General features: G+C 37.7%; 1 protein-coding gene across 1 annotated transcript in view; it reads left to right on the top strand.

Annotated features, from left to right (window-relative positions):
- The first annotated feature begins 269 nt into the window (after positions 1–269).
- The window catches only part of THSD7B (thrombospondin type 1 domain containing 7B), a 763227-nt gene continuing 739238 nt past the window's right edge, over positions 270–24258 (top strand). The window contains exon 1 of the mRNA XM_028101331.1: positions 270–408. Within this exon, the coding sequence (XP_027957132.1) occupies positions 270–408 (139 nt within the window). The remainder of the gene's footprint in view (positions 409–24258) is intronic.

The following is a 24258-nucleotide window of genomic DNA, read 5'->3' as shown; positions in this document are numbered from 1 at the left end:
CTGGAGTCCTTAGGACTGGTAGTATCTCCAGTGGGTAAGGATTGAAAGCACGGCTAATTAACCTTTGATCTTAAAATGTTAATAGTATCTGTACTCTCTGTATGGTAATGGAAATTTGTAATGTATCATGATAAAGGTTCTAGCAGTCAATGTGAGTTTTTATAATTTCTGCACAGAGGAAACTTACCTGGTTTTCTTTCTTTTCCTTTTTTTGTTTCTGTTTTTGTTTTTTTAGGAATAGGCAAGTCAAGAGGCTGAAAATCTGAAGAATGTTTTCAGAGGGTAATCTGGCTGTCACTTGCTGGTTATGGAGGAGCATGAGCAAGCTATTTCTATTACTTTCTCTCTTGCTGTCCCATGCAGCTCATTTGGAAGGCAAAAAGGATAATCAGTTCATCTGGAAAACAGGTAGGAATGTCCTGGCTGTTCCTTTGTCCCGTTTTCATTAATGAGAAGAATATTCTTTCCATCCTTGTTCTTATTTCTGGAGTAGTAGGAAATATCCAAAGAAGAAGAATAGACTCTTTTTCTTTATAATAAAACTTACATTTAATTTTTATTTTGGCATAATTGTCACCTCTATCTGTGATGCGTGTTATACTTCTGAATTTTCATGTTGTGGTCAATTAAAGTTATGATTTCCATAGTTCCATCTGCTTCTCCTTTGTCAAATATATCACCACTGTGCAGCATATTTGTAGCAAAAATGACATCTGAATTTAGCTGATATCCTCAGTTAAAAATGCTTTGGACCAATTCTGTATGTTTCTTTCTTTTAGCTGACAAACTAGTTAGCTATTTATTATTGAATATTTTCTAGCATAGATCCTACATATTTAGGTTTGGGAACATGAAAAATTGTCCTAACAGCTTTGCTCATTAACTGTGACTATAAAGTCTCCTTAACGTGTTTTGAGATCTTTAGCTACCTTGTACATAAGTATATGAATAGGTTGAATTGAAATTTGGAGGCTTTATATAACTCATGTTCTTCTCTAAGTCTTTCCTTAATTTGAGTGTGGAAAAGATCTGTTAAATTTAATTTTAAAGGCTAATACTTTATTATCTTAAATGATGAACCTTAAACATCTTGGCTCTTTGTATCACTGTTGTGTTTCTTTGCTCTAGATTTTAATTTTCTTAAAGTTTCATAATCAGATCATTTAAAATATTTATTACTCTTTCAGGAGTCCATTCTTGGAAATACAGTTAACTTATACACTTAATATCTTGGAATAGGAAAATGGGATGTTGTAGAAGATGTATGGTCCTCAAAGAGTTTTCATTTTATTCTCATTAGTTGTAAATTAAATAGACTGCAAATGTATTGTGTCACCATGGAAATATGTACAAAAGTGATATTTGTAATATTTAAATGACTTTGCAAAAATGAAAGTAAATTATGCTTTAAAGTATATTAAGTAAAAAACCCAGCACCATTAGAGATATGGTCTGGAGGAAATTTAATTGCACTAAAGCCCTTATAAATTAATTTAATTGTGGGCTCTAATACCACATTCGTGATTTGTATTTTTTACCTCATAGTAGTTTTAGTAAGCTTTGGAAATAGTTCTAAAAGTCAATCTTGCAATTCTGCAAAAGGGGCTATTTTGTTTTATTTTTTTTTAAAGATTTTATTTATTTATTTGAGAGAGAGAGAGAATGAGAGATAGAAAGCACGAGAGGGAAGAGGGTCCGAGGGAGAAGCAGACTCCCTGCTGAGCAGGGAGCCCGATGCGGAACTCGATCCCGGGACTCCAGGATCATGACCTGAGCCGAAGGCAGTCGCTTAGCCAACTGAGCCACCCAGGCGCCCAGGGGCTATTTTGTTTTAATCACAAAAGGCTAAACATTTTATCAAATCTAAATGAGCACATTTATATGACTTCACTCTTGTCTAAAGTTCTCCCAAAAAGTGCAGTTAAGATGGAAAAAACCAAATCTGAACCACAAATGAGATGTGTGGAGAAAAAGGACTTCTTTGGAAACTAATTTTCAAAATAAGTCTGCCTTTCTAAAAGCAGGTCATTGGAACAAAATGGTACAGACCCATGCTGCAGTGGATGAATCTTTGATAACTGTCAAACTTCAGTTTCAGAGATACAGTCCTTCCCATCAGACATATTGCATTGTTCCAAATGAGCATCTCTGTCATCACGGTCATTTTCCCTGGTATTCATTACTTCTTTCCCTCCTTAAGGTGCCATCAAAAAGGTAATAACTATATACTTCCCATTTGGGTTTGCTTCGAAATTACAAATTTATTACTTGTATATGACCAGATATTTTAAAAATAGAAAAAATTGAAAAGATACAAAATGAAAAGCCAAAGTCCAGACTATATATTCCATTCTCCAATCTCTTATGTATCCTTTAGAGATTTTTCTCTGCACATGTAAGTACATCTCCATGCATATGTGTGGATATAAACCACATAAGATACACACAGACACACACAAAGTATTAGTATTATTATTATTTAAGGTTCTGACAAAAAAGAAAGAGTATATGCAAAGAAAGTCATTGGGAGCAGTTTAATAAAAGGACTGTTTACGGAAGTGGGGAAGTGTGAGCAGAGGTTAAGAACAGCTACAAGGAATTGTGGAGTGCCCATGAGCTAGTGTCAATTTTTACGACTTCTGGATCTGCAGGAGCAAAGAAAGGAAGTGGTTTCTGGAATCTGGAGAGAAAACTTTATGGAGAGGATGCCCAACAGATGTCATGACCTTTAGAGAGATATAACCAACCTGCAGTGAGCAGTAGGAAAGCGGCCAGGGGAATGAACAGCCCTTGCCCTCACATCTCCTGTCTGGGCTCTCATTGGCTGAATCCAACCAGAAGCCACAAGGCAAGGGACCCCACTGATTTGTCTATACTGCCCAGCCTCCTGGGCAGGGAGCAGAGTAGAGGATGGTGGAGAAGATGGTCCTGAAAATATCTAATTCATACATGTATGTATGTACATACGGACACACACTTTGCTTCATACAATCAGAATCATACTATGCGCCTTTGTTTGCAGCTTGCTTTGATCACATAATGATGTCTTGATGAACATTACCTATTAGTGCACATAGGTCAATTTCATCTTTTAATGGTTACATAGTATTGTTTTGTATTTTTATTCAATAATATATTTAACCAGTGCCTTGTGGCTTTCATCTTTTCTTCTCCTATTGCTTGGCATTTTAGCAATTTTTAGTGTGACATGAATGCAACACTGTTTTAAAGGTAAACAATACATCCTTTTGAGGAGTCATATGCATTAGAGCAATTCTGGGTCATTACCTTCAAAGGCAATTTCAACATATTAGAATCTGTTAATGTGCTTATACGTGAGTCTATTATATTTTATGTGGATTTAAACAAACAAACAAAAAGAACCTGTATTGCAGGTGACATCAGTTACATTTTTTTAAACAAACAAACAAAAAGAACCTGTATTGCAGGTGACATCAGTTACATTTTTGGAGTATGTTATCAAATCTGACAACTCAGGTCCAGTGTATTCTGAAATTTGAACAGCTTTCCCAGGAGACCCAGGTAAGCATATTTTAGAAACCTAGAAACCATTCTCTGGGTTTAGCTTGTAGTATTAACAACTTAAGCTTCTTGTTAGTGTATTTGTTTTCCCTTGAGTCCAGAGGTGAGCTGTTAGTCAACCTCATCCTAATTGGAGGCATTTCTAAGTGACTCCTGGCTTTGGACAAACAATGGATTGATGAATAATGAGTGGCGCATTATGTTGCTAAGGATTTCTGTACTGAGAGAAAGTCTGGTGAGCTGTAGGCTGTGGGGTCATTGATCTGGCAAGGCTGTTGAATGCCTGTCATCATTGTGATGAGATCCTCTGATCTATATTTAGTGTCAAGCAATCTGCCATCCATGCCAAGGAAGAAGGATTGTGTCAGCAAGAGTACCAGCTAAGGAGTGATGTTGCTTGTTGCTCTTTAAGTAAATATATAACTATTCATGTCTGCATGCTTTGTAGAGATGAACAGAGCATGGTTTCTGAAGTCAAAGTAACTAGTGGTCTCAAAACATTTCTCAGTATTGGATCTAGGGGGTTCATTCATTCCACTAATACCTGTCAAGTCCTTATTGTGTGTCAGGCACTTTAACATGTGAGATAAACTGAGAATAAAACAGACAAAGGAATGGGGTAATGAACATGATTAAGAAGGTGAATAAACAGTAAGCTAGATGGTGGTAAATGTCTGTAAGGAAAGAGAAGGAAAGGAAGAGGGGTATGCAACGAGAGGTGTGAGGCCGAAATCACCAGCAGGTGGAATGTGGGGTGCCTCACCGAGGAGGTGAGTTTGAATAAAGACCTGAAGGGAGAAGGGAGCCAGCCATGGGGAGACAGGGTAAAGAATTTTCCAGATGAAGAGAATAGCAAAGGCACAAGGCCCTGAGGCAGGAGTGTGTGAGACAAGTTTGGGGACCAGAGAAGAGGCCAGCCTGCTGGGACAGAGTGAGCATGGGGGACAGTGACAGCTCAGGTCTGAGATGGAACAGGGCCCAAATCAGGTGTGTCCTCAGGCCGACATTACAATTTGGCTTTTGCTCCGGGTGAGACAGAAAGACACCGGGAATTTTTGAGAACGTGGTGACATGATCTTGATTTTTAATAAGATTTTAGTAGAATCATTGCGGATGGTCAGTTAAGAATGGTGGAAGCAGGGAGGCCAGTTAGGAGGCTTCTGTAAAAATAACGAGGAATGATGATAATAGCTTGATCCAAGGTCATGGCAGTGAAGGTGGTGAGGAGAGATTGAATTCTGGATATATTTAAGGCCCTGGTTTTCAACCAGGGGTGATTTTGCCCAGCAGGGAACTTTTCTGGTTGTCACAATTGGGGTGAGCTACTGACAACCATGTGTAGAAGCCCCCCCAACAATTACCAGGCCCCCAAGTGTCAATAGCAACCAGACGGAGAAACCCTGATGGAAGGTAAAGCATCATGGCTTACTAATATGCAGGGGCAGGGAAGCAAAGAGATTCAGGGGTGGCACTGAGACTTTGCCCTGCGCAGCTGGATGAGTGGGTCTTCTGCTTCTTAATACAGGCTGAGTGTGAAGGAGCTGTCATGGAGCCAAAGGACATTAAAAATTAGAGTAGTAAAATACACATAACATAAACTCTACCACTGTAACCATTTTGAAGTATACAATTCAGTGACATTTAGTATGTTCACAGTTGGAGACGTCACCACTCCCTAGTTCCAGAACGTTTTTATCACTCCAAATTACATTTTGCAAGTGAGTTTATAAAAAGACTGGAAAACAAGTTTTGCAATGAATAATAAGGTATGAAAGGAAAAAAAAAATCCGCATTTGTCTCTTTGTGAGAAGTTCTTTTAATAGCCTTAAGTCATCCTAAGAGATCCATTGAGTAGATGAGAAAGAGCTAGAGCTTTGTACACAGGCAGACCCGTATTCGAATCCTAACTATCTAAAGAGGAGAGAGTTCTTTAACTTCTTTCAGCTCTATTTATCCATCCAAAAATGAGGGTAATAATTCATGGGACTCTTCTGAGTGTTAAGTAAAACAGTATATTGAAATACCTGTGTATAGTATACCTACTCAATAAATGTTAGCTATTATTTTTATCATTACTAGTAATAATTCAATGCTTACAATATCCTTGCTTTTAAGTTATCCAATTTTTGCATACTTTTGTTCCTTAAACACACAGAAAAGGGGAGATAGGTTTGACAGTTAAACATATTTTATTAATAAATGGTCATAGTAATTTCACTAACTTTTTAGGTCTAAAACTTTCTATATGACAGACTCTAACAAAGCTTTAATTTCAGTAGCTCCTTCCCAGTGAATAAAAAGGGTGAGAATAATGACTCATGTTCTAAGAACTAAGTAGGTAAGTTGGAATTAATTGTTTTGGGGAAGAAAAGGGGGATTATAAAAATGACATTGTATAAGGAAAAAGGATCTTAACATAGGATAATATTTAATTATAGCTATATATAAAAGATATAAATTATATATATATATATATATATATATATATATATATATAAGCACAGAGGGAGAGACAGGGAGAGAATAGGTGTGTGTGTGTAGGGGAGAGATGTGTAGTTTTTTTCTGTCTTGTGGAAGGATATTATCCTCCTCTGCCCATCCGGGCTACATCACAGTCATTTCCATGTTCTATTTAATCGAAAATTAACTTCTGTTATTTATTTAAAATTATTTCATATTTTAAACATCATTCTTAGAAATAAAAAGTATAATCATAAAAAAAGAAGAAAAAGTTAACTCCAACAAGTAACATGGAAGTTCCATACATGTTTCATTTCTCTATTTCTGTGCAACAGTCTACTCCAAAATAATGGTTTCACACAAAACAGCCATCAAATTGACTCACGCCTCTGGTGGGGGGGAATGGTCCAGTGTTCTCACTTGGGGTCTCTTATGCTGTTGCAGTTGGATGGTGGCAGGGACTGAGTCATGTGGAAGGCATCCTCATTCACATATGAGACACCCAGCTTGGAAAGTCTCAAACAGCTGGGGTTGGAATAGCTGGGCCTCTAGGTATCTCTTTCTCTCTATCTATGTGGTCTGTGTGCATGGTCTCTCCATACTGAGGCTTCAGGGTAGCCAGAATTCTCACATGGTAGCTGAGAACTCTCAGAGCAAACTTCCAAAGAGACCCAGGCAGGAGTGGTGTGGCTTTTTCTAACCTAAACTAGGAGCCATGCATGGTCAGTTCTGCCGCATTCTGTTGGTTACAAGAGAGTCTCTAAGGAAGGAGCTTAGGTTCCCTCTTTTGATGGGAGGAGAGGCAAATAATTTGCAGCTATGTTTTAAATTTGCCATGATCCATCACTTCTGTTCACTTCTGTTCATATTCCATTGGTGAGAATGTAGTCCTGTGGTCACTTATAGCCACAAGGGAAGGTGGAAAATGTAGCCTGTGGTTTGGCAGCCATGTAAGAAGGGAAAATAGATTTTGTCATGGTTAACAGTCTTGATTACAGGGGCTATTTAGTGTCTAGATTATTCAGGGTTCTCCAGAGAAACAGAGCATATAGCATATATACATTATGTGTGTGTGTGTGTGTGTGTGTGTGTGTGTGTGTGTATTGTGGGGATGGGGAGAGAAGGGGGGAGGGAGAGAGATTATATATTACCTATCTATCATAAGGAATTGGCTCATGTGTTTATGGAGGCTAAGAAATCCCATGATCTGCCATCTGGAGGCCCCAGAAATCCATGCCGTAGTTTCAGTTTGAGCCTAAAAGCTGAGAACCAGGGGAGCCAATGGTACAAATCCCAGTTGAAATGCAGAACAATGTCTCAGCTCAAGAAGTCAGGCAGAGAGTGACTTTTTCCTTCCTCTGTCCTTTTGTTCTGTTCAGGCCCTGAACGGATTAGAGGATGCCTGTCCAAAGTGGTGAGGGAAGTCTGCTTTACTCAGTTTACTGATTGAAATGTTAATCTCCTCAGAAACACCCTCACAGATATACCAATAAATAATGTTTAACCAAATATCTGGGCATCCTGTGGTCCAATCAAGTTGACACATAAAATTAACCATCTTTCCCTCGTCTCCTGAAATGAACATTTCCTTGACTGCCTACACTGCACTACTGAAAAGCCCAGGGCTAAAGTCTTGGCAGACATGGCTCAATGTTGAGTCCTCAACATTTCACTTAATTCCTCTCTTTTGAATAGCGCACCCCATCCTTGTCTTCCACGGTGTATGCTGTCCTCAAAAACGTTCTCTTAATGAGATGAATTTTGCTGTCTGTTTTCCTGCCAAGATTGAGGAAGGAACAGAGAGAGGCCTCTGTGGGGCTAATTAATTTTCTTTATAGACTTTTAATTATTGCCCCTATCAAGCCACATGCCTTACTCCTTTCTGGTGCCCCTAGGTCCCAAGTCTTCGCAACATTCTGCAAGTACAGATTGGCTTTTTCTCTTGTTGCTGCCATACTCTTCTGTAAGCACCTAATCTTCAACTTCCTTTACATTGTCAGGTCACCTCCCCCTCCTCCATCCACTCTTCGTGCTCCAGAACTCATTGCCAACTGTTCTGCACCTCTTACTCTATATGTTTTTGACCCTTATTGAGTTATATCTTTTAATGCCTTTATTGTCGTTACAAGGGGGTATTAGGAGTGAAAATCTATACATGTGTCCTATTCTCTGAGTTAACGGGAAGTCTTCTCACTTTTCTGCCAATTTTACTGAAGGCTACTTGTTCTGGAATGGAAAGGGTGTCAAAATGTTAATTTTTTTATGGTGATTGACTCAGTTACTCTCTTTGAGCATGCGTTACAAAATCTGTCTCTGATAAAGTTCACTGGCCAACCAAATTGTGCCCGGGCTAAAATTTTTAAAATTTAATTTGGATGTTTATTGACTCTGTATGCTTTGGGTTGGACTGAGCTATTGGATTGGTGATTAATCTCTGGAGGTCAGATTATCAATGGAAAATTCCTTTATGGAAACCTGGAAATATCTCCCTTCAACTTTTTCTTCCATGGTAGAATTTTGATACTTAACATACATTTGAATTATTCTTAACTAGGAAAATAGAGGTTTCCATGGAAAGAAATACAAAAGTCAAAAATGAAAACAAGTGAGATCTATCAAAGTGGGATTGAAACATGAATTAAAGGCTACAAGACAGTATTATAAATTCATAAAAGCAAACTTAAAAGCTTATTTTATAAACATCTTCATGCTCATCACCTTAGGTACCATAAAGCATAGTCAATCTTGATTAAAAACAAATAAGAAAAACAAAAGCCTGCCTTCTTGTAGGTTGATTATAGATTTACTCAATCCATACACTTGTTTTGATACATCCACAAAGTTCTCCAGAGAACAGATGACATCTGTGCTGCAGACATTAGATAATATTTGAGACTCAGAGAAAAATAACTCAAAAGTATACAATTAAGGCACCTTGGTAGCTCAGTAGGTTAAGTGTCTGCCTTTGGCTCAGGTCATGATCCCGGGGTCCTGGGATGGAGCCTCACACACTGGGCTCCCTGCTCAGCCTAGAGTCTGCTTCTCCCTCTGTACCCCTCCCTCCGGCTCTTGTGTGCGCTCTCTCTCAAATAAACAAAATAAAATCTTTAAAAAGTGTACATTTAACACCATTCATATTTACTACTCTCTTTAATGCTATGTACTTTTAAAGCTTATTTTCATAGCAAAAGTAGGAATATGAATTAACCATCTCATTCTTTTGTTCCTTTGCTTCCTTGGAGTTACTATAGTAACCAAACTGTGGTTCATGTAGGGAGTCTGTGATATTGTTATCCCCTTACATTGATCCCCCAAAAGAGGAAAATAATAAGCTAATGTGGAAATAAGTAGTTTTATCACCCAGTGGTGGCTTTCATTCATGACTACACGTTACTACAAGGGGAACTTAAGAAATGACAAGAATAGCATATGGATATATTTTTGTGTGTATGTGTGGATTTTTCCTCAGGGTTAATAATTTTTTAATTGAATGCAGCTGTTCAAAGATTTTTGTTGCTAAGTAGATGCACTGTGTTGAAAAGGAGTGACTGCATTTTAAATCTTTTTTAGAAAACCATTTTGAGGCTTAATTACTTAGCTTTATTTGTAAAGAACCTATAAATGGTAAAGATGCAGACACTACATATTAAGCAGGCTGATGGAGTGTCCAGAACATGGGCCCCACAGTCCAAGTGTCTGGGTGCTAAGCCAAGCTGTGTGTGACCTCAACTTTATGCCTTTGCTTTCTCCTTAGTAAATGGAGTATAAATGAGAAAGTGTTTGTAAAATGTAGTTCGTATTCCATAGTACGTACTCAAAGTACATTTTCTATACTCAAAGTAAAGATGCAGAGCCAGAAACCCGAGGACATTCTGTCACCTAGACCAATAAATGACTTGATGAGGTCAAGTTGGTGCTGTTGTTGACAGCCAAAGGGGTCTCCCCAGGGCCTAGGCCCCCCAGGATCTGTCAGCACTTACTGTGAAGATTAGGTTCACTTCACAAAAAGTGTTCATTCTTGCCACCAGAATCATGAGATGTCTTAAGAACCAAATTAAATAATAAAAAGGAATCAACTGGAAACAAAAAAAGCAAATATTGCTTGATCAAAGTCACGTTAAGTACTCAGTGCTACTCTTTTATCGCTATTAAATGAATGCTACGGTGAGAGATTATGCCCTCTTCCTCCCACCTTCTGAAAGGTGAAACACAATTTAATTTGGACAGATAGACATGAAGGTATAATGAATATCATTTCTCTCGAGAGGTGATTGGATATTCTTTTTCTCTACTTTAAAGTTTATTTTCTAAAATAAGTATTTTTTAAATTGTCATTTTACTGTTTAATTTGAGTGACATTCCCCATGCACCTTAGTTGTTTCAAATACTAAACCTCCGGTAAATATTGTCCCCTGACATTTCCATTCATAAAATTCTATTTTATTGTTTTCAAGGCAAGAGCTATGGGATGCTATCCAAAACAATTACCAGGAAGAATACAGTCTCAAAGCTTTCTTAAGGGCCAAGAATATGTGGCCTGTTTTTTGACCAAACCTGGGTTTGAACTTAGATGGGTTTGTCTGATAGACTTCTGTCTTCAGACTCAAATGAGAAAGAAAGCAGCAGTGCAAGAACACCTTGATATTTGGCAATAGGGGAAAATATAATTATACTATAATGCCTTCTCTTTTGTGTGTCTTACACTGTCCTCACAACAGCCTGAGATGTTGTAGGCAGGTCAAGGAGGAAACTCAGTTTGAATAGTATGGGTATTAAGTGATGGGACCACGGCTAGCCCAGGGACCTTTCACTACTTGAATTTTCATTCTGCAAAAGTCTTTGGATTTCCTCTCCTGAAACTTTTAACTTAGAACTGCTTATGGTGTTTGCCTTTCTCAGTAGAGAAACTCATGAGCCCCAAAAATGTCCACCTTCTCTGTTTCCCCAGATTTTGTGTTAATTGCTTGTCATTTTGGTGGTTGATGACCCAGATAAACAAATATTTTATGCCAAATAGAGGCTTCTCTTTAATAGCATTATATGCTGTTACAATACTAGTAACTATTAGTATGAAAGATTATTTTTAACAACTTTATTAAAGTATAATTTATATGCAAAAATTTACCCATTTAAAATGTTATTTCAATTATTTTTACTGTATTTACCAAGTTATGCAACCATCACCACAATCTATTTACCTTTAATCCCCATTCCAGCTCCCAACCGCTGATCTACTTTTGGTCTCTGTAGATTTGCCTTTTCTGGATATTTCATATAAATGGAATCAGACAGGATGTGGTCTCTTGTGACTGGCTTCTTTCACATAGCATAATGTTTTTGAACTTCATTCATATTATAGCATGCATTGATATTTTATTCTTTGGTATTGGTAAATAGTATAATTTTTATTGTATTAATATAATTCCTTTATTCATTCACAAGTTGATGGACATTTGGGTTGTTTCCACTTTCCTCCTACTCTATATAGTGCTGCTGTGAATGTACTGGTGCAAGTCTTGGTGTGGGCGTATATTTTCATTTTTCTTGGGAATGGAATTGTTGGGCTGAATGGCAAATAGATTCTTAACTCTTTAAGAAATGGCATACGATTTTCCAAAGTGGCTGTGCATTTTACATTCCCACCACCAATGTTTTTTCCATATTCTAACTAACATTTATTATTGTCTACATTTTTTATTAAATTCGTTATAGTCAGTGTGAAACAGAATCTCATTATGGGTTTGATTTGAATTTTATTAATGATTAATGATATTGTCTTTGTATGTCTTTATTAGCCATTTGTGTATTTTCTTTGGTGAAATGTATATTCAAATCCTTTTTGCATTGCAAAATTGGGTTATATTCTTGTTAGTGAGTTTCAAAAGTTCTTTTATGTTTTGGATACAACTCCTTTGTTAAGACATGTGATTTTAAAATACTTTCTTTCAGTCTGTGGTTTGGCTTTTCATTTTTTTTTTAAGGTTTTTTTCATTCATTTGACACAGAGAGAGCGAGAGAGTGCAAGCACAAGCAGGGGGAACAACAGGCAGCGGAGAAGCAGGCTCCTTGCTGAGCAGGGAGCCCAGTGCGGGACTCGATCCCAGGACCCCGGGATCACGACCCAAGCCTAAGGCAATCGCTTAACTGACTGAGCCACCCAGGCGCCCCGGCTTTTTGGTTTTTAATGGTGTCTTTGAAGTGCAAAAGTTTTGAATTTTGAAGTCCATTTTATCAGTTTTTTTTCATTTATAGATTGTATTGTTTGCCCCAGAGCTAAGAAATCTTTGCCTTATTCAAGTTCTCAAAGATTTTCTATGTTTTCTTCTAAAATTTTTATAGTTTTAACTCTTATGTTTTGGTCTATGATACATTCTAAATTACTGTTCTATATGGTGGGGGTAAAGATCTAACTTCATTTTATTGCATGTGGCTCTCCAGTTGTACCAGCACCATTTGTTGAAAGGCTATATTTTTTTTATTTTTATTTTTTTATTGTTATGTTAATCACCATATATTACATCATTAGTTTTTGATGGAAAGGCTATATTTTGCTCATTGAGCATTTTTGTGAACATCAATTGACCATAAATAAAAGAGTTTATTTCTGGACTTTGAGCTGTGTTGCATTGATCCCTGTACATCTGTCCTTATGTCTGTATTACACTGTCTTGATAACTGTAGCTTATCTTGATGACTTTATTATTTTTTATTATTTTTTTTATCTTGATAACTTTATAAGAAGTTCAGAAATTGGAAAGTGAAAATCCTCCAACTTTATCCCACTTATTTATTTATTTAGAGAGCGAGAGAGTACAGTGGGGGAGGGGCAGATGGAGAAGAAGAGAGAGAATCTTAAGCGTGTGGAGCCTGACGTGAGTGAGGCTCCATCTCACAACCCTGAGATCATGACTTGAGCTGAAATCAAGAGTCGTATGCTTAACCAGTTGAGCCACCCAAGCACGCCAAACTTTGTTCTTTTAAAAATTGCTTTGGCTATTCTGAGTTTCTTGCATTTCCATTTCCATTTTAGGAGAATTTGGTCACCTTCTTGCATGAAAGCCTGATGGAATTTTGATAGGGATTATGCCTAATCTGTAGATCAATTTAGAAAGAATTGATGTTTTAACAATATTGAGTTTTCCAATCCATGAACATGAAGTGTTTCTCCATTTGCTTTATTTCCCCTAGTAACATTTTGTAATCTTCAGGTTACAAGCCTTTTAGTTCCTTTAAGTTTATTCATAAGTATTTTATTCATTTTGAATGGGGTTGTTCTCTTAATTTCATTTTAAGATTGTTTACTGGTAGTACAAAGAAATAAGGTTGATTCTTTATATAGATCTTGTATCTTGCCATGACTGGTTATTAAGCCTATTATTCAGTGATTAAGGTATTCACTGATTTAAAATGGATGATACCAGGTGTCTGTGTAGAATTTTCTAGACTTTCTGGATATTAAATATAGATATGAGTAAAATTTACTTGCAGTACTTCTTGCCTAACAGAAGTATTAAAACTCGCTTAGGATATAATAGGAGACTGAGCCTTTTAATGTGATTACTGCTACCTCTCTGGTCCGGAAGGCCACTCCTAGTACTGTATCATGGCAAGAGCCTTTGTTCTGGCAAACACATCAGTGAGAGCAAATATCCTTAAAGCACCAATGAACCATGTTAAGAAAAATACCCTCAGTGAAGGACATAGAAAATTTGGCCAGTGTATTTAGCTTATGTGATTGAGAATACCCAGTTTGAAAGGGAAAGAGGTATTATTTTTCTGTTTCTTAAAACTGTTCAAAGATCAGTCCTGCAGTCCGTGTCTGGTGCTCCATAATTCTAGCCTCTTGGGAGTTAAATGTCTTGCTTTTGTTTTAATGTATATCTATACTGTGTATTATTATATGCTTCAAGTAACTACAATTTATCATTGAACTATATGATGCAAAGATGTTTATTGAATTCTTAAATGGGATTTTAAAACTCTATTTTGACACTGTAACTTTTCTTCTGGGAACATATGTCCAATTTTATAAGGTAAGTCAATTGGACAATCTATTTCAGTTAATATAAATCAGTTTTATACAAGATCATGCCTATAGTTTCTAGTGAAGCACAGCTCTATTTAGTGTTCTGAGAGTGGGAGGTGTTAGGTGAGAATCCTATTGATTGCATTTGGGTGGGTTTATATTACAGTTGTAAGTGGGGTTCCTAGCATTGCTGGTGGGGAAATTCCAGGCTTATGAATAACTAGATATTAATGTTTTTGATACTTAGCGGCATTTATGTTAAATTCAGAGAGCCAGATGGATTCTGATATTCCTACCTGTAACATTACATCTCGAGTATTGTAAGTTCATCCTAAGATTCAATCATTGAATAATTTATTTATTTTTTATTTTTTATTTTTTAAAGATTTATTTATTTCCTTTGAAGGTGAGAGAGGGCGGGCAGGGGGATGGGGCAAAGGAAGGGCAAGAGAGAGAATCTGGAGCAGACTCCCTCCTGAGTGTGGATCCTGATGTGGGGCTTGATCTCACGATCCTGATATCATGACCTGAGCTGAAATCAAGAGTCGGACATTTAACCGACTAAGCCACACAGTCGCCCCAATCATTGAGTAGTTTATTTTTATTTATTTATTTATTTATTTATTTATTTTTAAAGATTTTATTTATTTATTTGACAGAGAGAGACACAGCGAGAGAGGGAACATAAGCAGGGGGAGTGGGAGAGGGAGAAGCAGGCTTCCCGCCAAGCAGGGAGCCCGATGCGGGACTCGATCCTGGGACCCTGGGATCATGACCGGAGCAGAAGGCAGATGCCTAACGACTGAGCCATCCAGGCGCCCCAATCACTGAGTAGTTTAAAGAAAGCATAAGTTCTGTAGTTGTTAACGTGTTGGTAATATGCTGGTGGATACTTAGCTGGCAGCTTTGGTAGTGTAGCCTCCTGGACATAAGTATGTCTTGTATGGCTAGTCATGAAAGATCACTTTTCAAATTAAAACTTACTAAAAACTTTCCTGGTCTGAACACTAAGCTCCACTCCCTGTGTGATTAGTGGTTTCATTTCTTTCTCAGCAGTTGGGTAATGATTATGGCTCCAGATGCAATGAGAGTGATAAAGAGATTGATTAATTGCACTTGAAAGGGCATATGTTCAAAGAGAATCCAGTCGGAACACCATGAATGAAGATCTGACACCTTTGCAGCTGAGAGTTGTACCCTTACTTGGTGTCCCACTGATGTTGAGAATGGGATCCCTAAACCAATGTTACTTAGCCACTTGGTCCATAAAATGTTAGGTCTTGCTCATAACCTCGTGTACATGTGTGTGAGTGTGTCTGTTCTTGCTGCCTTTCTCTGTCTTTGTAATAAGCTATTTGTGACAGTTAAAAAGGTTCTTTGGCTCCTTTACCCTAGGGATTCCTTTGAGTTGTGTGTTGTTATTGATCAGTAGAACCGAGGTTGCTTCTGAACCATGGCTTAATTTAGAACACAGTACAACAAAGCCCTCCATATTTTAGTGCGGAGAACATTTTCAGTATTATAGCAGTGTGATCATACAGAAAAGCCTTTTATTACATTTTATATAAAAAAACATAAAAGCATCTCTTTATCTAAAGCTTTATCAGCTTACATTTATTTGGTACCTCATATTTCCAAAGAACACTTTTTATTATAAATATATCATTTATATACCACTGTCTTTTATTTTCATGCAGTCTATAACATTTAAATATCTTATGACAACTTAAAAGTGATTCAAAACTTACTTTTTAAGAGAAAAATATTAACATACATCAAAGATGGTGGGCTCAAATTTTGATGGAAGAAAGATAAGGATTCACAGTTGTGATTTCAGCATGGACCTTGAACTTAATGAGTTTTCTTTCTGAGCCTGTAAAGGAGTGCGTGTGTGTTCCTGAATAAACCAAATGCATGCATCTTCTTTTTGGAAAGTGTCTGATCTTCAAGTCTCTATTGTAATGGGTGAGGTGAAAGGATTATATAAACTCATGACACTTAAAACACTATCATAAGAACTTTTACTCTGTGCTTCTGTAAATCAGGAAAGCGTTCTCATTCTTTGGATTTTATGATTGTTTTGAGAGAGAAGTTTTGATCTGCCATGACTTAGGTTCTTTTCCCTGCCTTTTTGCTTGAATGTTAAGATTCTATTCATGTAGCAAATAGTTCTTGGGTTCTCCCACATGCTAGGTGCTGTGTTGTGAGAGTTACAAAATGGAGCAAGACACAGTTCCTGTTTCCAAGTAGGAGGGCTGCCACTTAGGAATCTCAGTGCGGAGCAAGTAGACCGTGGCCCTTGAAGTCCCATTCTGAAAGAATGCCAAGGATTTCTCTCTTAAGTTATGTTGATGTACAACTTTGGATTTTAAGAACATACCCTTTCCTCAGTGCTTCTCATTTTTTTTGAAAGCCCTAGAACATTATCCGAGAAAGCCCCAAGTGTTTCCTAGTCATTAAATTCTGAAGTAGACAATAAGGTCAGTGAAGGATGGTAACAAGATAACTGGAAAGGGGATGTTTGGGAAGAATTTCATTGATATTTAAACACTCCTCAGTACTTAGGTTAATTTTTTTTTTTTTAAGATTTTATTTATTTATTTGACAGAGAGAGACACAGCGAGAGAGGGAACACAAGCAGGGGGAGTGGGAGAGAGAGAAGCAGGCTTCCTGTGGCGCCGGGAGCCCGATGCGGGGCTTGATTCCAGGACCTTGGGATCATGACCTGAGCCGAAGGCAGATGCTTAAGGACTGAGTCATCCAGGCGCCCCATGCTTAGGTTAAATTTTTTAAAATTACTGGGGAAGTGACTTTAGCTCTTTAAGTCCTCTTGATAGTTTAAAAACATTTCCATTAGGGTGAACTTTGATAAGGAGAGATTCCCCAGAGAGTTGTATTTATATACTCAAGAAAGAAACTGTGTGACCACCAGGATTTCTACAAAGCAAAGATAATTTTTTAAAAGTTTTTTTTTTGTAAGGCATTCTGCATTCAGTATTAAAGCCTGTGATGCATTATAAGTTAGGCTTTGCCATCTCTTAAATTCCAACTTTGTTAGACTGTCTGATTTGTTTGCCCTTGATTGATTTTGAAATAGATGAGCCAGCTTTTAGTGCAGGAGAATGATTTAATTATTACAGAACCCAAGGCCCAAAATCAGATTTGAAGGTATGTTGAAAGAGTGTTCAGAATGAATTAATGAACAGATGTAGCATATATGTCGCTGATATCTGATACCCCTATGCTAACCGAAGGGGAGCGCATTTCCCTTCAGGTCTTCCATCCTAAATGTCAGGGGGTCCCTCTTAATGTGAGATAAATTCACTTAAGTCACATAATGGAAATTCTGGGTCCATTAAAGAATCTAGACTTTGGAAAATGGAGGAGAGGACAAAAGTAGGAGCTACTGAATTTGTTGACTGATCAGGGACCACATTTTAGGGTGATTCAATTAGCAGGCTGAACACTGATGTCAGTACTGACCCCAGAGATAAGCTGAAGTTCAATTTATTGTGTAGTAGTTTCAAAGGTTACTGTGGTTGTTTGGATCATTATGAAGCGTATATTTAAGTCACTGTTTTCATGGAATTTTAGAGTTGGAAGGGATCTTGAGGCTATCAAGCCTGGCCGCCTTATTAACAGTGAGCAAGCTGAGAGCCAGGAAGACAGCTTGGAGCAACAGAGACAGAACGGGGACAGGGGTGCTCTGAGTCCATCCTCCCCCCTCCCTTTCAAGTACACTTCACTTTCTTCTGCCACATGGGCTGTTGGTGGAAGGGACCAGGGCCTCACTGTGAGGGAGTGGGTGGTGGACCTTAGTGGTACACATTCCGCTTTTTAGAGTCAAAATAGTAGGTGGTCATGAAAAATGGGAGATGAAATCAATAAATTCAGATGGTAGTTCTCAGGAGAAAGGGCAGATGAAACAATATAATGGAGGTGCCCAGAATGACTTGACAGAAGGTCATTATTCCCCTGTCTTAATGGGGCAAGGAAGAATTTTTATTCTCCTGAGAGATGGGACTAGAGTTGGCAGCTCTGGAAACTGGTGCAAAGAGGCAGCTACTTCAAATAATTACACAGAGAGGAAGCATTATTTTAAACACAGTGCCAAAAATGGCATCACAGTTTAGTCCAGCATGGAGGCATTTTGAGGTTGGATGAATCCGGTTTGTGTCGAAGCCTTGTTCTTGCCTGAGTGTGAGTTTGGGCCAGTTGTGCATCCTTTCCATGCCTCAATATTCTCTTCAGCAACTTATTTCTTCCCACATTCACTTGGTAAACACTTCTGTAACATTTATTATGGACCCTATCATATTTTGCAAAATAAGGTTAATGATATCCATCCCAGATTTAAATATGAATGGATAATGTAGCACTGAGTCCGGCATAGAGTAAATGCTGCATAGGAGATACAATTTTTGCTAGTGCTGATTTGTTGGCATAGGAAAACCAGGTGTCTGCCTGGGAAAATTTATGGGATAAAGAATTTAGGGTGGTCAAAAAGATGGTTATGGACGGATTGCATGGTTTCGAAGCTAGTCTTTTCCTGATGCTAGGAAGTAGCTTGAATCTGTCATGTTTTGTTTTTGTTCTTGTTTGCTTGATTGCTTTCAAATGCTTTTTCTTTTTTAGTTACAGAAGAAAATACAGCATTGAAAATATGTTTTTTTCTTACGTACACCTCAGAGATGTTGCTGATTGGCTACTACAAAGCTGGAGCATGGACAGGATGGAGGTCTTTTAGCCCACTCCACCTCATCCCTCTGTCCTGGGTGACAGAGACACACAGAGGATCAGCACCTTCCCAGACCCAGAGGACCAATGGTTCTGAGTTGCATAAATGGGAACTCAGCCTCCAGCTCTTATCACAGGGATGGAGCATAGGAGTCATCAGTCCTATGTTCCAGTACAGTGTCCATCTTAAATGAAGCTCTGTGTTCCCTCCTTGAGTCTCAGGGAATGGGCAGCAGAAAAATCAGACCTTTCAAAGGAGTTCTCAGGACCCAGTTGTGTCCCCTTGGGGGTTTCTCTTAGCTGAGCCAGAGGCATGATTTTTGGAAACCTTAAAACAAAGATCAAAATGTAGCCCTAGTCATGTCCCCAAATGCTCCCAAGGGAAGGAGAGGGTAAGCATTTATTTATGGTAGAAAAAGCATGGTTTACCCTCCTCCCAATTCAATACTATTTCGTGAGGGGTAAGAGTATCAGGCAACCCTGGCAAAGGTGAGGAGGGGTTGGAAGTGGTGTCACTGACTGATGGGATATTCTCTGGGCCTCCTGGGCAGTGGTGGAAAGATGTCTGAATGAATGAGCAATCCTGGCCCTTGCATTGGTGGCAGGCACTAAGAGAAGTGGAGGTACTGGCCAGATTCATAGGGTCAAAGGTAGTGTGCAGTGATGGGGCTTCCTTCTCACTCTGGCCCTTGGAAGAGTCCCCATTTAGAGTCTCTCCAGGGCTGGCTCCTGGGGAATTTGGGGCATGTTCTGTGTGGCCACTGAAGGACTCCCCCTTCCGCTTCTCTGACTGGCTATGGATATGTGGCGGGCTAAGGAGAGAACCCCATGCTCCCTAGGATTGGAAAGGAGGTGCTTGGTGCCAAGCTGAGGTTTTCTGCTCTGGGGCACGGGCCACCTCTGACCTGGTTAGGACAGTCTGGTGGGACAGCTGGTACTGAAGTGATGATGGTGTATCTTCACTGGAGAGAAGTAATAAGTGGTCTGGAGACCCCCAGGAACCTTTACTGTTTGGCTCTGGGATCTCACTGGGAGGTAATTTTGGAACAAGTGAATTAATTTAGAGAAAGAAATCAGAGAAAGCTGGGAGTAAAAAAAGAAAAAAGTTGTTTTCAGCAAATGCATGTTCCATTTGATGTGATTTGTAAATTCTTAATCATCTGAGAACTTCTTCATGGTAGTCCTTTTAGGGATTGATTCCTCAGACTCACACGGTGTTGAAGCTGGTAACGCATTCCATTGTCCAACTGAGAATACTGAATCTGTGGGGAGGGAAGGGACTCTTTGATTCACTACATCCTTGGCCTTCGTCCTCACATTTACTATGGAACGTAATCTTCGTAGCAACCCTAGGAACTTTGTAGGTTATTCTCTGTTTGCACACGGGTTGCCTAAGACAAGGCAGGCAATCACTGGTAGAGTTGAAATTAAAATTCAGCTCTCCAAGAACTGGTTAAGTGCTCTTATCATCATCCTACTTTGTGTAGTAGTGGAATTTTACAAAACTTAATTCTACCTTCATTCCTTCAGTTGGCTGTCAGATATTTATGGGGGCATTTGCCATGGTACTTATCACATTCTAGGGCCTGAAGATACAATGATGATTTCCTTTCCTTCATTCTCAGGGAGTTTATCATCCAGTTGGTGACTTAGCACATAAACAGGCAATTACAGAAAGAAAATCTAACAGAGATACATCAAAAGCAATATGAGAATATAAAGATTATATGAGAAATATTGCTTTGAACAGTGGAAAGGACCTATTAATAGTCTGGATACCAGGCACTGGGCTAAGTGCTTTGTGTGAATTATGTTGTTTATGTATTAGAAAGACTGTTTCATGGTCTTCAATTAATAGCTAGGTTTATAGTCATCCTCCCTGGTCATAATAGTGCTTATTCTCTTCACCAAGCTTCAGTAGAATGTTCTGATATCTCATATAGTACTTAAGACAATGCAATCTAATACAATATTGTATATCAGGAATAATGTATCACTTGGTTTTGGCAGATAAACCAATGACAACCAATAATTTGAGTCATTCATCATTAAACGTTGAGAAACATTATCATTATGGATGATCTAAAACTGAGGGAGCATGTGGTCTCATGCAAAGACAGAAAATCAGTGAAAGTCAAATGGAAGAGGACAGTTGGGGCTGGTGTTGGAGCCTCTGAGACTGGGGACCAGAGGGAGGTCTGCAGGTGGCTCTGGATGTTGAATACCAGTGGGAGATACTCATAGCTACCAACAGAATCAAGCTGTGGCATTTGCTTGTCTGGGCAACTCTTGCAAGGGTAGACTGAGGTTCTCACTCAGTTGTGGGTGGAATGTCTCAACATTCGAACACATTTATCTGGTATCCCCCCACCCTTTATTTCTGCTCTGCCTTTTGTGATCCCTTTTTAAATGTTCTCTCCATTTCTTCATAGAGGTCTTTAAAAATACTCCTTATTCCCTCCTTTATCCTATTTCCCTTGTTTGGAGTGAATTTCCAGGGGCATCTAAGGTTTGGAACAAACTCAGTATTCAGCTGCAGGCAGACACCCTATGAGAATCTCCTAACTTCAAAATATCTCAGCCTTCAAAATCTTCTTTGTATTGGTTAGAAAAAAAAAGCGCGCATGCGCTCGTGTGTGTGTGTGTGTGTGTGTGTGTGTGTATGTATACATATGAAATATTTATATATAAATAAATATATATAAAAGCTATAAATAATATATATATATAAAAGCACACAGAGAGACAGGGAGAGAATAAGTGTGTGTGTGTAGGGGAGAGGTGTGTGGGTGGGGAAAGTGTACACACTGATTTTCTGGTACTTATAGGGTGTTCCCTAGTAAAAAAAAGGAGGGTGTATTGGGGGCAGGGGAAGTGACAAGGGAAACCTGAAATTTTTGTGGTCATTTTTGTATTTTTGAATTTGTTGACTATGGTAACAGAAAAGCAAGAGTATGGATATTTCCAGATAGCAATTTAGAAGTATATTTGCCTTGGAAGTTCTGATTAACTTTTGCAGAGTCTCCCTCTATTTCTTGTTTAGGTGCCTTTATATATAGAATAGAATAGAGGAAGAAGTATGACATAATAGTTCTCTTCTTTTTTAAGTGGCCTTTTTAGTTTTTCTGTAAAATCTCTGCAAAAGTAATCTGTGGAAATACTAGTTTTAACATGAAAATAATGTGAAAATTATTATTAGAGTTTGTGGAGAACAAGTTGAACAAAATGTTGTTTGCCATTAAAAGTCACCAAATGTTTATGGTTCCCTTACATTTCAAGGTGTTTTTACAAAATTTTTTTCAGTTTTTGATAAGATATAATTGACATGCAACATTGTGTAAGTAATAAGTATATCTATTATGGAAAATAGATAGTCTCAAAAAGTTAAAAATGAAACTACCATCTGCTCCAGCAGTTTCACTTCTATATATCCAAAGGCATTGAAAGAACTGTCTTGAAGAACTATCTGCACCTCCATGTTTATAGCAGCATTATTTACAATGGCCAAGACATGGAAACAACCAAAGTGTCTATTGAGAGATGAATGGATATATATATCCATATGCACATATTATTATATATACTATATTTATGTATTATATATTATATATATATATTATATATTATATATATATATTATTCATGTATATATAAATTGGAATATTTTTCAGCCATAAAAAGAAGGAAATTCTGCCATTTGTGATAACATGGCTGGATCCTTGAGGGCCTTATTCTAAATGAAATAAGTCAGACAGAGAAAGACAAATACTGTATGATCTCATGTATATGTAGAATATAAAAACTATTTTTTCTAGATGAGAAATGTGGAAAAGATTTCAATATATTTGTCATTTAAATGAACACAAAAGGAAGTATGGCAGAGAATTGAGTGGTCTTCAGATTTCTTTCATTGAATCAGCTACAAAGGTAGGAAATACTGATTGTTTTTAAAATTGTGAGATTTTAAAATATTTCGAACATGTATATAAGGGTACATTTCAATCCACTTGTTTATTCACTTACATTGGGTCAAAGCAATGTTTGATAACCAAGAGAGAAAATAAAAAATAAATCCAGAAAATAATAAAATGATAAATAGGGACCATGGGATAACTTTAATTCATTTAATGTCTGAACAATTAAAACTGTCATTGTCTTCATCATTTTTAAACCTAGGAGCAAGTGACAATTTAGTTTGATGAACTGTTTTCACAATTTACTATAGTAGTGGAAATCTTCTTACAATTTGAGAATTTTTATTTTGTTTTCTTTAAGAGAAACTGAAGTAACAATTATGGTCTCAAAAACTGAAAAATTGTCTTTTTCTTCTTTTCTGATAAGACAACTGCAGTATTTCACTGGCCCACACAGATTTCAGTTTAGAGGTTTGTGTTTTTCCTTCCCAAGCTGAAAAATAAATGTCACCAACATTAAGCAGCAGGATGTCTCCTTTGGTGCAATATTTTTGGTGATAGGGATGACACTAATAGTAGAGGAATTTGACATTGGCGGCTATAGCAGATGAAAAACATTCATCTCAAGTTTTTGTATTTGCCTGAAAATTTAGTATCTTAAACTTCTGAAAATTGAGTGAATCAGTTTTCATTTAATCTTTTCAGGGAATTTATTTGACAGCTTTGATTTAAAATACTTTATGTTTTTTAATAGTTTTAATTTTTTTCCAGAGAAATATTGAGTATGGCTGCCAAAATTTGCTTCCTAGGCTCATTTAAAAATCTCCAGAGCTACATGAGATGCATAAGATAAGATGTACAAAATAAATAATACATAAGAAAAATCTTATAAAAACTCCCACAAAATGTGCTAGAAATAATAGAGGCAATGATAATATTTATATTGACTGACCAGTTATTAGATGCCTGATTGCTTTCACATGCTTTATTTCATTGAGTCTTCACAAAACCTCTATGACATTATTATTCCTATATTGCATCTGATGAAACTGACTCACAACCATGAGATGAGTAGCAGAGTTGGAATTTGAATGAGAATATTCTTGATAATAAACTTATGTTTCTAAACAATTGCTTTAAAAAACACAACACTGAGACTCCAGGTGGGAGTCTATCAGGAACCTCGGATTCTCATTTGGAAGAGACAGGCCTCCCTGAGAGCCCTAAGTCTATAGTCATCAACCTAGGAGAGAGTCTCCACACACTAGCTTGTAATACATACTTACTGAAGGGACAAATAAAGGAGAAAATAGTTTTGAGTGAATGGCATCACATCTTAGTTATTTGTGTTAACTACATCAAGGACTCCTTGAGGCTTGGATATCAAAGATTATGTTTTTTGAATACATACAAATAGAACATCACTTAAATAAACATACGGGACAGATGTAACTAAAAGTGGGACTGTCGTAGAAAGTGCATTCCAATAGTCCCTTTCAGTTTACGGCACCATAGGGAAGGGCAGGAATGAGCCCCGAAGTTCTAGGTGCCTGAAAGATGGCAGGATGTGGGAGGGTT

The sequence above is a fragment of the Eumetopias jubatus genome, unplaced genomic scaffold (assembly GCF_037043125.1).
Source record: "Eumetopias jubatus isolate StellerSeaLion01/CBP00866 unplaced genomic scaffold, mEumJub1_p1.0 scaffold_3, whole genome shotgun sequence".
NCBI lineage: Eukaryota > Metazoa > Chordata > Mammalia > Carnivora > Otariidae > Eumetopias > Eumetopias jubatus.
Note: the sequence above shows the minus strand (reverse complement) of the source record. Positions and strands in the feature narration are given on the sequence as shown.